Raw genomic sequence first — 14,275 nt, forward strand, 5'->3', positions numbered from 1 at the left:
CCTTTATCTGATTCAAAGTCTGAGAGCTTGATGCATTAAATACTTGCACACCATTCTGAAACCTAACTCCAAATTATTCAGAACTCATTATTAGCTATTTTTGTTTACTTTCCAGACTATGTGAAGCTGCTTTTATAATAATAATTATAAGATATAAAAATAATTATACCTCAACTGAAACTTACAGTACTTACAACCAGAGAAAAACAAGCCCACGAACTTCTCAATAATTCAGGTTCTTGACAGAAAACAGATTATTAGTCTTTGCTCAGCTCTGAATCCTATGCCAAACTCCCACATATTTCAGAATTTCAAACAGAGAAAAAATGGCTTTTAGAAGAAAACTCTTTGAAAGTATGAAATATCCATGAAAATAAAGCCAGAAAAAAGGCTCACAAAGCAGGGCCAGCACTGCACAGGCAGTGAGTGCCTCCTCACAGTGCTCACAGAATTTCACACCTGATGGCCACCCAACATGGCTGGAAACTTCCTGTAGGCAGCTCAGCATTTGAATTTTGAAAAGAACTTGGTATTTCACACATTTTTATACTTACAAAGTGCAGGGCAAAAAAAATACTGACCAAAGGCTTTCACTGTCTTAATCACAACAGGGCAAATTTTCATTAGAATACTTGGGATATGGTTCCTCTTTAAACTGAGGCCATATATTTATGGATTCCGATTAATTTTACACCTCTAAGGTCAAACATCAAACTTTATTGCGTTACACAGTTAGTATTCAGGCAAATTTCAGCAATTTATAGCAACTTCAAAGAACTCAGGTTAATCTGTTTCAGGCTTGACTTTTATAGACTACAGTCACCTAGTAGAAAATATTAACCTACAGGAAAGTCAATAGGGTTTTAAGGCTGCTTCATTTTTATGTACAAAAAGCTGTATGCCTCACAGAATCATTCATTCTCCTTTTATTGCCAGGATGATGGCTCAAAACCTGTTGTAACCAAACACCTGAGCAGAGGGCTTTATTTGAAAGATTTAGGGGCTCATCTCTTTTTCCAGTTACAACTGCATGATATGGGGTTAACTCCATTGATTTCAATTATGTTATTCTGCCTTGGTTTGCTAGATGTAACCACAGAAGAAAACAGCCCAACTTTGAGAGGGTGTATCTACTTTTAATATGTTTAGAAACAGAAAATTTGCCACTTCAAAATATCAGCTGTGGAACACTGTACACTACTATTCCAGGAACAGGGTTAGTGTATTCATAATTTAGAAAGGAATGAAGCACTGAACCAGTAAAATACAGGTTGGCACAAAGGTACTTCAGTTCGTAAAAGAAGAAGGTCCAGCAGAGGAATGTGAATGGACCATACATCAGCAGATGAAAACTCACACTGGCAAAGGCAAGGTACCTCAGATTGATTGCTGAGATCTAAATTAACTCCAAGTCCTCAGAAAATCGCCCTGGCTATGTCTGCAAACAGCTCAATGAAAATTTCTTTTCTATGTACAGGTTTAGTAAAAGAATCTAGCAGCATGGAAAATAAAGTAAAATGGACAGAAAGTAAAAAGGCAAGTAGTGTTAAATCCTCACATGCACATCTTGTAGAATAATTTGTTCTATTATTGACATGGTTTTTCAGAAAAAATATGGTGAAAATAGAAGAGATTTTATGAACAGATGAGTAGATTAATGATGTTACACTGAACAGATTATGTCATCTAAAGGGAAGGACAATGTAAGTGATAGAGAAACACCATCATGAACTCAGGTACACAACTATTTATATTCACAATAAAAGCACAGTGCATCACTAAATGAAACATTTAAGACAGAAATTTAAAATGAATAATAAGTAATACTCTGGAGAGGGTTTTGTTTTAATGACAAATTTTAACCTAGAAACTTGTTGCTACTAGCTGTCATTCAGAGGAGAAGGTTGCAAATATTTTATGTGTAGAATTTTATATAGATAATTATTCATCCACATAGAGTAAGCATGCAGTATATACACAAATCTCAGTGTATATAAATTTAAACACTACATATGAAAAACAGGTACATGCGTGTAGGTACGTAACATACATGTATATATTTTATACACACAGAAAGTCTCCACTGAATTTCCAACCCGTGGAAAGAATAGAAGTTAGGTTGATGTTTCCTTAGTTTATTTACAAAACTAAATTTTCGTAGTCTTGAATGATTTCATTTTAGAACATTATTAAAATAGCATGGAGCAAAACTGCACTCACTGACTGCTTCCTGCTCCAGCCAGAGAACCTCATCCAAATTCCAGCCATTGGTGAATTTCTTCCTATGTGATCAGGTCATCACTAGTTTAGTCACAAGACATTTAGGGAAAATGAGGAGTGTGTAATTTACTCAGCCAACTAGTGAAACAAATTTAAGGCAATCCCTTCTGATGGCTGAAAAGAAATGAATGGATCTGCCTTGAAGTCATGTACCACCAGTAATGCAAAAGTTAAAAGCTAAAGAAAAATAGTTCATTTACAGATCTCAGAATGAGCTGGGTACTGACACTTGAACAGCAATTTGAAACTTAACACATGACTTACTGTACAGAATAGAATAGCCTCCTTCTAATCCTCCTACTGATGTTTAAATACTAATTTTGATGGCTCCTTGCAGTCTTTTGAAATACATGACTCTTAGCAATAGCCTCATACAGATTTTGTGAGCAGTACAAATGGGACTCCTGCTCTTCAAGCTGAATGATGCAATAACCAAGTAACAAAGCACCTTCTGCCAAACTCATAGCACTGAGGAACAGAATAACCAAGGAAACTAGGAGAGAACAACTAGTTCTGTTCATTGCACTGTGCTTTATCCACCTTCCTTCCCTTACTATGGAATATCCAGACTGAATGCAAACAAAGCAAATGTACCAGGGATGTGAAGGAAGTAGTTGGGATTAATATGTGCAACAGTTGTCTTTTACCAAAGAGGATGGACAAAATGGATGAAGATCTGTACGCAGTTTCAGCCTATAAAATTCCAAAATGTTCTTTTAAAAGTAATTATTAGAGCTGAGTTGCAGCATTCAGCTGAAATGGAAATTTTCAGAATTTCATATTAAGTAGATATTAGAAAAGAAAAAAACCCCAAACACATCAAAAAGGAGAGGGCTGCTCAAACATAGCTTTCCTCCTCCTCCACTTGGTCTTTTACAATATTATATTGAAGAAAAAGCAACACACGATATATCTATCAAAATGAAGCATACCCTACTGCAGAAAAAAACACATTGCTGAAAAATGTTTGAGTAAACATGTCAGTGAATTTGTTCCAGCTGAAAAAAGAAGAACTGAGTGTAAAGACATAATCTAAGCCAGCTGTACGGTAGTTCGCAGTCCAAATTCAGATGAAAATTTTGCCTAACATAGGAGGGAACATCAGACGGCTGCAGAGACACTTCCAGGCTAGTTTACAGCCTGCAGTGATCTCAAAAGATCTAATTCTGTCTTGTTGATTAGACAGGAAAAAAGAGGGAAGGGAAGAATCTGTCACCAGCTCAGTTCTGCAGTGCATGTGCCAGCACCCAGACTTGCTCTTGAGCTGCAAAACACCGGCGCTGGTCCCAAAGAGCCTGTGCAGAAAGAACATCTGCTGAGCTAAAATTCATCTCATGGGAGTATCTTTGCCATTCAATAGCACAATATGATTATATTGCTACATCATCTGTATTAAAACCACTGCTGCACACACGTGACAGCATAGCTAATGCAAAAATGTTTACTTCGTGAGACCAAACTGAATGACGGAAACTGTAGTTGACATTTATGGTATTGATCGAGCTCCAACATTAATACAAAGTAAATGGTTTGGGAAGTTTATTCATCTACTGATTAGTGATTCATCCCCCTCCAGATGATCCCTGAGGATGACAGCATTGTCTATGTTTGCGTTCATCTCCATTGTGAAGCATTTGCTTCATTTCACATGCTGTAAAGGCAGCACTAAAATTATCGTGGTTTAACTATACAAAACTAAACACGTCATCCTGCTTTCAAAATGACTATTTCCCTACAGAAAACCCCTTGCAATCCCATAGCAACAGCAAAGACCTCCCTGTCTTCTAATAAAAGCCCCCCCACAGGCACTAGTCAAAGACAAAGCTGCTCTATTAGGTTGTACTATTAAGGGAATCATTGAATGGCTGCTGTTAAAGCAAATGACGTTGTCCACATTATCACTGAATATGCAAAATCACACAGAAAATTTCCAGAACAGATTTTCTGAGTTATAAGAGCATTATGAATCTGAAATGCCACAGATTCCAAGCAGGACTGCAAGAAGATACAATTGGAAGTACCCAGAGAGCACAAGCACAAGTGGTCCTTGTGTGTACCAAAAATAGGTGGCAAGCTCCTATAATTAAAGTCAATGATGCTCCCCACTCAAAAGCAGGAATGGAAAAGCACAAATGAAGTGAGACACTTTCTTATTTTCCTTTCACATAAGCCAGGTGAATGCAAGGGAACTGCCAAGTGCACTCTCTTCATGGACATAGTAACACATTCCTTCCCTCTCAGTCTCTGCTGACGATTCCACTGGTGCAATGAAGCTCTTTATTTTCTGTCCCAAGTTCTTACTGTCAAGCAAAACTGAGCAATGAATGGGGATACAGTTCAGCTGAGAGCAGTATTTGATTTAATATTCCTATAACACTTTGAACATAAAAATGCACTATAGAAGTGCTCAGTCTTATTAAGCTTGGCAATAGTGAATGTAGGGTGACAAGTTTCCTGAGACTTGACAGTATGGCTCAGCAGACTCCAATGCATACAGGCACAACCAGGCAGTGCAGAGAACACTTAAGGGTAGAAAGCAGAGGAAACACGACTCCTCATAAATCTAGAAAGCCAATCTTTATAGCTTTCATCTGAGTATGGGAGGCTCAGCTTTGATTATTTATACGCAGTGAAGTAGCTTACAAGAGATTAGAGAGAGTGAGGAAGGGAGAAGACTAATTGTGTACCAGGTATGAAGCTATCATTTGCAACCCTCTTCCTCACCATTATCTGACTTTCCAGGTGAGTATCTTGACAACTGTCTTTCCTGTGTGAGTCTCTTGCTCTGATGAGGAGCTTCTCCTACAAACAGAGATCTCTTCTTTGGGGAAATGTCACTGCCATTGACACATTTCCTGAAATGTCTAGGTTTCAGCACACATTCAAAGAAATGAGATTTTGCATTTTAAAGCTTTACCATAGAGATACAGGCAGCACTTAATGCAAGGCAGAAGTCAGGGAGGCAGATTTCTCTGTCATGGGCTGCACCCTGAAGTCAGGGAGCTGTTCTGAGGAGGCACACGGGCTCCTGCACAGCACTGGGCTGGTGCCTGGGGCAGTGTGTCTGCCCTGACCAATGTGTCACCAGTGCTCTGGTCATTTATTCCTTTACCTGCCAAGCCAAGTAAACCAAATGTTACCTAAATATAGCCAATGGGGGCTTCTCATTGATTGCAGTAGGAACTAAGGAAAACTCTGTGCATAACTTCAGTCCATCTGAATAACCAATTTACCTTTTTTTTTTAACCTACAAGAGAAAGACTGGATTCTGAATATATGCACATACCTCTGATTCTACTCTATAGCCTAATAAAAGACAAGATACCTGGTAACCCGCCTCTTTGTGAAGCAGTACTTCTCATCTCACACAGGAGAGATAAGAGACAGCATGGAAAGCTGAAAGGACAGCACTTTATCCTTTTGTTTGAAAATCTTCAATAGACAGTCTTTCTTTAAAAAAAAACAACAAAACAACTAAATGAGTTCTATTCAAATGCAGCAAGAAAGAAATCGGTGCCTAGTCTAGGCTGGGCACAGTGACCTGCCCTAGTTTGTCACTTAAACAAAGGCATAAAAGTAAATGATAAATTTCCATTTTGTTACACAATATTTCATTAGGGAGCTAATTAAACAAGCTCCACTCAAACACAGCATATAAACAATTTTACACTGGAAGGGGAGCATTTCTCGGAAGATATTAGCTGATAGTGCTAATATAAATTATTTCATTTTTTTTCTTTTCTCAACAGTTAGGAATAAAAAGCTTTTTTCCTCATTACCTCATCCCAAGTAGTTTTGCAAATCAAGCCCATGTTCGCATTCATGCTGTCACTGATAATGGATCTTGTGTCAAATAAGAAGAGAGTAAAGGACCTGATAATAAGTGCAATTATAAAACATCAAAAATGGTAGATCAAAGTGGATTTCCTTTATTCCACTGTGTACAGTCACTTCAGAGCTTTTCAATGTTCCTGTCAGGCAGTCCTGACAGGATGTATTAATTTTCTCCATTATCCTAGCAACAAGTATGGCACACTTCAGAAAGCAGCTGACAAATGCAGCTTCTCATTATTACTCTGTCTTACTTTTATTCATTTTGTTTATAAAAACACTTTTAAAATCCCCTTCTCCTGAGATTCTCAGGCATGATGATAGCCATCAAATGGCTGATAACCTTGTGATAAACAAAATTCAGGGACAAAGTCTCAAGCCTTCCAAGTACTGACACTTCAAAAAAGGACTGAACTTTAAAACCTCCAAAAATTTCAATTCTACAGAGCTGATGTTAGATGAGCTTGAAAACTTTACCTAAATGTTGCTTTTTAATTAATTTTGAAAGACTATAAATTTTCTGCATATTTACTAAATTCTGGATGAGAATTTATGGCATAGATTGCCAATTTAACATACAAATTGCCTCTGGAAAAAAAACCCAAAAAAACTTGCTCAGGAGTTAAGCAAACTAGCTCAGCTTCATCCTTCCTGCCTCAGCCCCATGGGTACCATGACTCACCTCCTGGTGTGGCTGCTCAGGTTTATCACTTCAACAATAGTCAGAAGCTTCTGAAATGAAATGTGCATGACAAGAAAATAGTTCTACAGCATTTTCCTACAGGAAGAAGTTAGGAGAGAGGCTTTGAGCTGGTGGTCTCTTTAATAAACTCTGCTAACACTTCCCAACATTCAGGCTTGGGGGGTGTGTTTGCTTTTGAGCTGATCACAAAATGCTGCAGCTGGTATTGCCAATATACAAAGACTCCAACACTAAGACAGCAAAATACAGATCAAGCAAATTGCACAATATAAACAAGTGCACGCAAAATTAAGTCCTGAAGCAATACATTGTCACATGAAATTGCATATCCTTGCTGAAGCGAGTAAACCATGACAATTTGCACTAAGTGAGAAGATAATATTCACACAAAACCCTAAAAACTATTATATCTGACGTGCAGGATTTCATAGGATAAAATCTACTCTAAGCATGCACGCTAATGTGAAGTGCCGTGTTCAAAAGTATACAACGTTATTCTGAATTTAGAGTATACGTGACTAGTATTGACTTTCATGACTAGTTTGAAAAATAAATCTAAATTCATTAATTCAATTGACTACGACATGGCTCTACACAGTTGGAAATAAACTGAGGAACTACACCATGCTGCCATCACAAAGAGTATCTGTCTTAAATATCAGTATAAAAGCGGATGCAGCAGTTCCATATCCTATCATAAGAATATTATGGCAATGATGCGTAGAAGTGATTTACATCTTCATTATTTCTAGGCTGCAAGAATTGCTATTGCAAGTACTTTGCAGAGTCATTTGCTAACATTTAAGCAAGTTATGATTAATGCAATTTGAGTAGAATACATATTGGACAGATAGATTATAGCCCTGCTGACACTGTATGTACAATAATTAGTGCTGTGACAACAGCTAATTATTTATAATTTTAAAGCTTAAGGAATTTATCCATAAATATTGTGGTTGAAGTTAATGGATCGGTTCTTTCCATAGCCAAAACAGGGTGACAGAAATTATGCATTAAATAAATGAACGATTTCTTATCAATATTTAAAACTAATGGAATGCCAATCAATAACATCCCTAGACATTTAAAGCACCGCTGCAAATTATTACTGCCAAAATTAGTATATAAAGCACCCACATCTCATCCCACTTGCTGTGCTGTGCAACACAATGAAACTTATTAAAAGATGATTGAAAACATAGAAATTACCTCCTTAAAATTCAAGAGATCTAAGATATCAGTATGAAACACTGCTCCAGCTGTACGAAAGCCCAACTTTCTGTGCAAGAACTGGAGTGAGAAAACAGATTCTCAGATGGAATCCAAAGGAATTACTTCATCGATTTTGATATTGCTACTCTAGAAGAGCATATCCAAATTGTCCAGCCTGCAGTCAGCAGCAGGACCTGACTTACCTGCTAAAGGCCAAAGCACTGTTCTGTACAGAACGAACACAAACACCTAAGAATTCAGGTACCAGAATGCCAAGGAAACTGTGAGGACTTTACTCATGAATGAGCACATGGTCTTTTTCAGAGTGGAAGTTCTGACTTGGAAATATTCCAGCAAGTTTGAAACTTTAGGAAAAGAGATTTGAAAGACCTTAAGGTGATGTGGTTGGGATGGAGGAAGGAAAAAATGTGTTTTGCTGACACATTAAGATGATGCACAACTTGCAGCAATCCCGAATGGGCAATGAAGGACCTATTCCAATATACGTGGCACTTCTCAGTTACCCATGTCCCAGGTATAATTTAGGAGGGGAGAACAGCACTGAAGTGATTGCTGCAAGCATTAGTGCCCACTTTTCCTACCCCTGCAAACTCCATTAATCAATGAGCAACTGATTTGTGCACAAACAATAGCTACTGGCAATAGCAGTGCATAGCAAGAGCAGGCAGCCCACCACAGGGCTAAGAGTGGGCTTGAGCTGCTGCCAAACTGTGTGGTCAGGTCCAATATTTCAATGATCAAATCAATGAGGCACTGAACACCATACAGGGATGCAAACAATAATTGTGACTGAATTGTACAGAAGTAATGACTAAAGCTCCAAAAAACAAGGTAAAGCTCTAAATTATGAAATTTTCTTAAGCCCTTTTATCCACTTCCCTGTGAGTGCCTTTAGGCCAAATGGAAATAATTTCATGCTTTCCCATGACTGAGGAACACTATTTTCCTTGAAACAAAAGCTGAAATCCTCACATCACCCTGTCAGCACTGCCTCCCAACACACTCTCAGGGAAGCAGGCAAAGCTGGGGAAAGCTAGGCTGGCAGAACCTTGGGTGTGCTCATTGTTCTCTGGGATTGGAGCAGCATACTGATTTTCTTTCAGTTCTTCTATTTTTCCAGCATTACAAAGCATTAATAATTGATGTTTCATTGATTTGATTATTTTCTTTAGAAAGCTGTCCAGTTCCTCCACAGCTCAGAGCTGCAGAATGCTCTCAGAGGCATTCACATTTCTCAGTATTGCTCTGACTCACTCAATATCAGTTTATTAGCCTTAATTTGTACCTTTGTGTTTAACATCAAGGAAGTTGCTTTTTGATTCACTCTGAAGAAACAACTCTTAAAAACAGAAACTGAAACAAAAGCTTTCCCAGCAGAACAATTTTTAAAACTTAATGATACTTGAACAAACTTCTTGGTTTCATTACTTGGGCAGCAACTGCTCAGCGCAGCAAATAAGCCGTTTCTAACAGAAGACTCATATCCCCAGCTCCTTTAAGTGCTTTTGGTATCAGATTAAATATTAATACAAAACAAACTGTACTATTCAACTATTTTTTTGCATTACTATTCTGTGAAGGATCCTATGATGAAGCAGATATAAGACTGATGTCAATACTAAATGTACTTAGCTTTTCTTTAAAGTCAATGTGTCAATTTACACAAACAGAAAGGTACTCATCTTCCAGCACTTGGGATTTTCTTGAACATCTGCATCTCAAAACCATCATGAGATGAAAGAACTGGTCAGAAATGCACTGAGGTTGAATTACATTAAGAACAGAAGAATCTAAGAAAGCAGTGACACAACTACGCCTCCCCATTAGTTTATTAAGAGATCTGACAGGACAGAAGAAGCAGTCTTAATTTCTAGGTACATTGAAAAAGAGAGAAAACAATTAATACAAAAGAATCACATTTTACTTGTCACTACATCCCTGCCACAAGCATGTATAAATGCAAATAGTACTACAATACCTTATTTTGTTTTATTTAGAATTCACCATATTTTGTGTCATAGGCAGAGAATGATGAAGAACCAACTTTTTTTTTTCTTTTTTTTTCCAGCATGCACTTGAAAAGGTAGCAATATTTCCTGTCACAAGTGGAAAGTGAGACATGATACTCTCAGTCCCAACAATTGCTTGGGAAGGAAGAGTAGGGAAGAGCTCTCTGGCAATGGAAGGGGGTTATCAAAGAACTCAGATCTATGAGGGACTCCAAGATCACTGCAGAAGCTCAGGCTTCTGTGGAAATGTAGTCCAAGTAGAGTACCTGACATAAATTTTAGGCCCACTAATTAGGGTATAATTAATATTAGCTTGCCTTGAGCTCAAATAGAAGCATTCAGAAGTAGCATGTAACCAATACCAGTAACAGCTCCACACCAAATGCAAGCATTTTATTAACACATGTGGGCAATACAACCAGAAGGACAGAAACTATGACTGATGCTCAAGTGTCACAGGAAAACATGTAATTAGTACCCAAGTAACAGAGTTTACAAGGTAAAGGAGGGTATTATGCACTAGGTATTGCAAACTGACAGGACATCTCAACAAGAGCTGTTACTCCTGAATAAATCTAGTAAAGTTTCATTTTGAAGTCTCAGACTGGCTGATCAGATTTACCATTCTTCTAAAAACCACTCCCACAGCTGCCACCTGGCGCATTTATGTTCACACATATTCAAGAGCAGCTGAGAGCACCCCAGCTTCCCTGGGATCTGTGCAGTTTGCAGTAGACCTTATGTCCTTTAGATGTATAATAAAATAGAGAATTAAGTGCAATCTGACCCAAGTTCCCCTTTCTGCATTATCACCCAGAGTCTCATCTCTTCACACATCTAACCTGTCAATGCAAATGTCAGCTTGAAGCCCTACTGTAATCAAGACTGAAAGTAAGAACAGATGCCTAAAAAATGAAGCAAAAGCAGGAAACCACAAAAAACATACAAAAAAGTATGGGTGACAAACTGTGTTCCTGCAGGTTTTATTGTTTCTTTTAAAATCATAATTGGCTCTAATTGCACTACTTAAATGTTAATGCACAACACCTGGCCTCAGCTGGATGGAAGGAGGCTAACAATGTTTTCCTCTCACCTCATTGACAAGGAATTAAAATACAGTATCTCAAAGCCAGGCTTGCCAAATATAAGGCACCAATAATTAGGAAAATGTGAAAGCAATCTAATTTAGTCACAAAAATTAAACATGTGCAAAGCAACTGAACATTCATTTTGAATTATTAATGAATTAGACTGAAAATAAGTCCAAAACACACAAATACAGGAGAAAAAACAATACCAAAAGGCAAAGCCAGATTAAAGAACTTGTCTTTTGACTTAAAAGAGGAAAGTGACACTCCCCCTCAAAAAAAAACCAAAAAAAACCCAAAAAAACCAAAAAACAACCAAAACCCAAACCAGCCAAGAAACCCCAACAAACAAAAGAGAAAGATTCAGTTACCTTGTGGACAGAATAAAAAAGGTTTCTGGCTGTCCTAGCTGGATGGGTGATCTGCTGTATTATCCTTATAATAAAAGCCCATTCAGTGCTGCCCTGACAAAGCTAAGTACCCACAGAAAACTTTATCAGTCAGAATAAACCAATGATAATGAAGCTCAAAATGCCAATCCAACTTCTAACCAAAGAGTGCCCTGGACCCGCTGAAAACCACGTTACCTCTTTTGTTTAACCACTGAGCCATTTCCAGTACAACTGCTCTTAAAAATGTCCCCAGCTAATTCACTTTTATCTCTTTTAAACACTTGGTATTTCAGCAAAATTACCACTGCTATACAAGTACTGCTCCTGAAAGCACTCAATTATTGCTGCTAACCAGCACATCTCCAGAATTCATTTCAGAGCTCTCAGTCTTCAGCATCTTGCAGCCTGAAAACAAAGAAAGTCAGACAGTGACGTGTGCCTCATCCAAGTCCAGTGCACACCAACGTTCTCCATCTAACATTACACTACAGCACAGCCTGAAGGATTCAGACAAGCTCTGTAGATCACACAAAACATAATCTCGAGATATGATCTAGTGAACTCTGACTCTTCAGGCTATCATTCAGATTTCCTAATAATTCTAACTGGATTTTTGTAGTAAGTATGTTCAGGAAATATTTATTTGAGACTTAATTTTTAGTTCTGCTTTGTTTCAGAAACTTAGTAATATCCTCTTGAACAGAAACACAACATAATTAACTGCATGCTGATAATTTAACGTTTGAGAAGATACTGCTCAACTACTGGGTTTATTTTAATGTTCTAATTAGAAAATTCCTAAACATTATTATAGACCAAATTACTATTGTCCTATATGATATTTCTCAGAAAAATTCTGCAGAAAAGCTAAATCTTTGAATACACTGACTGCTAAGAACAAACCACACCAAACTTCTATTACAGACACGCAGGGATCATTTGTATGTCAGAAAATAAATTTGCATATAATGAAACAGCTCATGCAATTAAAACATGTTCAGAATAATAACATTTAATTTCATTTTAATAATGTAAAGAATGGAATAAAAGAAAATTTTGTACAATCTCAGTTTCCCTGAAGTCAAAAATTGCTTATACACATTTAGCCTATTAACCAGAAGAAAGCCACTGAATTCCCTATGCATGGTTTTCCCAAGGACACTTATGAGTTCAGTCAAATTGTGGAGCTGCATCTCTCTCCAATGAAGTTTCAGAGGAATTATGCTCCCAGAAGAGCAGTGTTTCAGCAAACAGCTGGGATACAGCAGGACGAGCCAAGACCTCTTCTGTGCACACCCCCGAGAGCTCCACTGGCCCTTGCATCCCTCTGAACTTCCTCCTGTGGTGTAAACTGATGTCAAAATCAGCTCTGCCTCCTCTACCAAGTAACAAACCCATCCCAGCTCATGCCAATCAAACCTTTTCACTGAACCATGAAATAATCTTTACACCAGTAATTTCCCAATAATTTAAAGATAGGAAAGTAACTTCAACACCATTGCCATTTAACACAGTAAAACACTGAATGTTCATGTACATAGAGACATATTTCAGAAAAACAAATCTCTCTGCATACTACTATTCCCTCCAGTTACCTCTTATGCCATTTTCCCCACTACTGAGTACTTGCTAGAAAAGACCAAAATAATGAACCTGATATGTCCACACAGACACACAGTCAGCTCTAGAACATGTGGATAGGAAAGAAGTATAGAAACACTAGATGATGACAGTGGACAACAGAAATCACTTATCGTGCTGTGAGAAGCAGAAAAGACTCATCCCTAAATCTATTTCTCAGCCCAAGTTTAGTATCAAACTGTGTACAAGTGAGTGTCCATACTAAACACATGTAAACACCATGCTGTGCACACAATAATTAAATTGCTGACAAACCCCTGCTTTTAAACCTGCTTGGCTTTTTAGTAACAGTATTGAGAACCACCAGCAGAAGATATGAAACGCAATCTTTATGAAATTCAGAGCCTTATCCATCTACCAAGGAAAAAAACCAACTTTATGAGAGTTCAGGAAGAAAAATCAAAATCTAAATTCTGCAGCAGAATGTAACAGACATTCCTAAAGGTGTCTTTTCCCCACTATATTTTAGGTCTGGGGTGGGGCGGGGAAGATTTAATGTGAGATGAGAGGCTATACTTTATATAATATCTAATTGACAGAAAAAAAATAGTTATTTTTGTGGAAAATCAATAGAGAAAGACAAATCTGAAAATAAATAGTGATTTAAGCACTCAAGAGTGTGAAACAGAATGACAAAACGTTCATTAGAGTTAAGGCTGACATTTTCTAACAAATGACTTTGTAACTCACATCTGACAATCCTGATTTTATAGGAGAGAATTCATTTATAGGGACAATTAGATAAAGATTTAGTATTTGAATTTAATTTCTCACTTTTTGTCAATTTAAGTTATGGCTCTCTTATTTATTTGTATTTTAAAAATCACAACTCATTTTGAAGAATTCTTTTGGTGAAAGCTAAAATTGTATTGTACTTATGGTTACTAAAATATTGATTTGTAATATAGATCAGCAAATACAAGTGCTGATGTAACTTCTTTCCCAAAGGAAACCAGAGCTTGCAATGGTCTTTACATCGACTTAAATCAGACAATCAGAAAACTACAATTTTAATACTGAAGCAACTTTTGAACAAACTGGTTTGAACCTATCAGTTTTCCTTCAATGTGAAGAAAATACTTTATTAGAAATTGTCTT

General features: G+C 37.4%; 1 protein-coding gene across 4 annotated transcripts in view; it reads right to left on the bottom strand.

Moving 5' to 3' along the window:
* TENM1 (teneurin transmembrane protein 1) overlaps positions 1–14,275 on the bottom strand; it is a 225,769-nt gene that overhangs the window by 161,170 nt on the left and 50,324 nt on the right. For 3 of the 4 annotated variants that reach the window (XM_041485142.1, XM_041485143.1, XM_041485141.1), the window contains exon 4: positions 14,195–14,225. The exons of the other annotated variant lie outside the window; for it this stretch is intronic. In XM_041485142.1, coding sequence (XP_041341076.1) covers positions 14,195–14,225 — 31 coding nt within the window. The remainder of the gene's footprint in view (positions 1–14,194; positions 14,226–14,275) is intronic. 4 annotated transcript variants of the gene reach the window in all.

This window comes from Pyrgilauda ruficollis, unplaced genomic scaffold (genome assembly GCF_017590135.1).
Source record: "Pyrgilauda ruficollis isolate IOZ18807 unplaced genomic scaffold, ASM1759013v1 scaffold7, whole genome shotgun sequence".
In the NCBI taxonomy this organism is placed as follows: domain Eukaryota; kingdom Metazoa; phylum Chordata; class Aves; order Passeriformes; family Passeridae; genus Pyrgilauda; species Pyrgilauda ruficollis.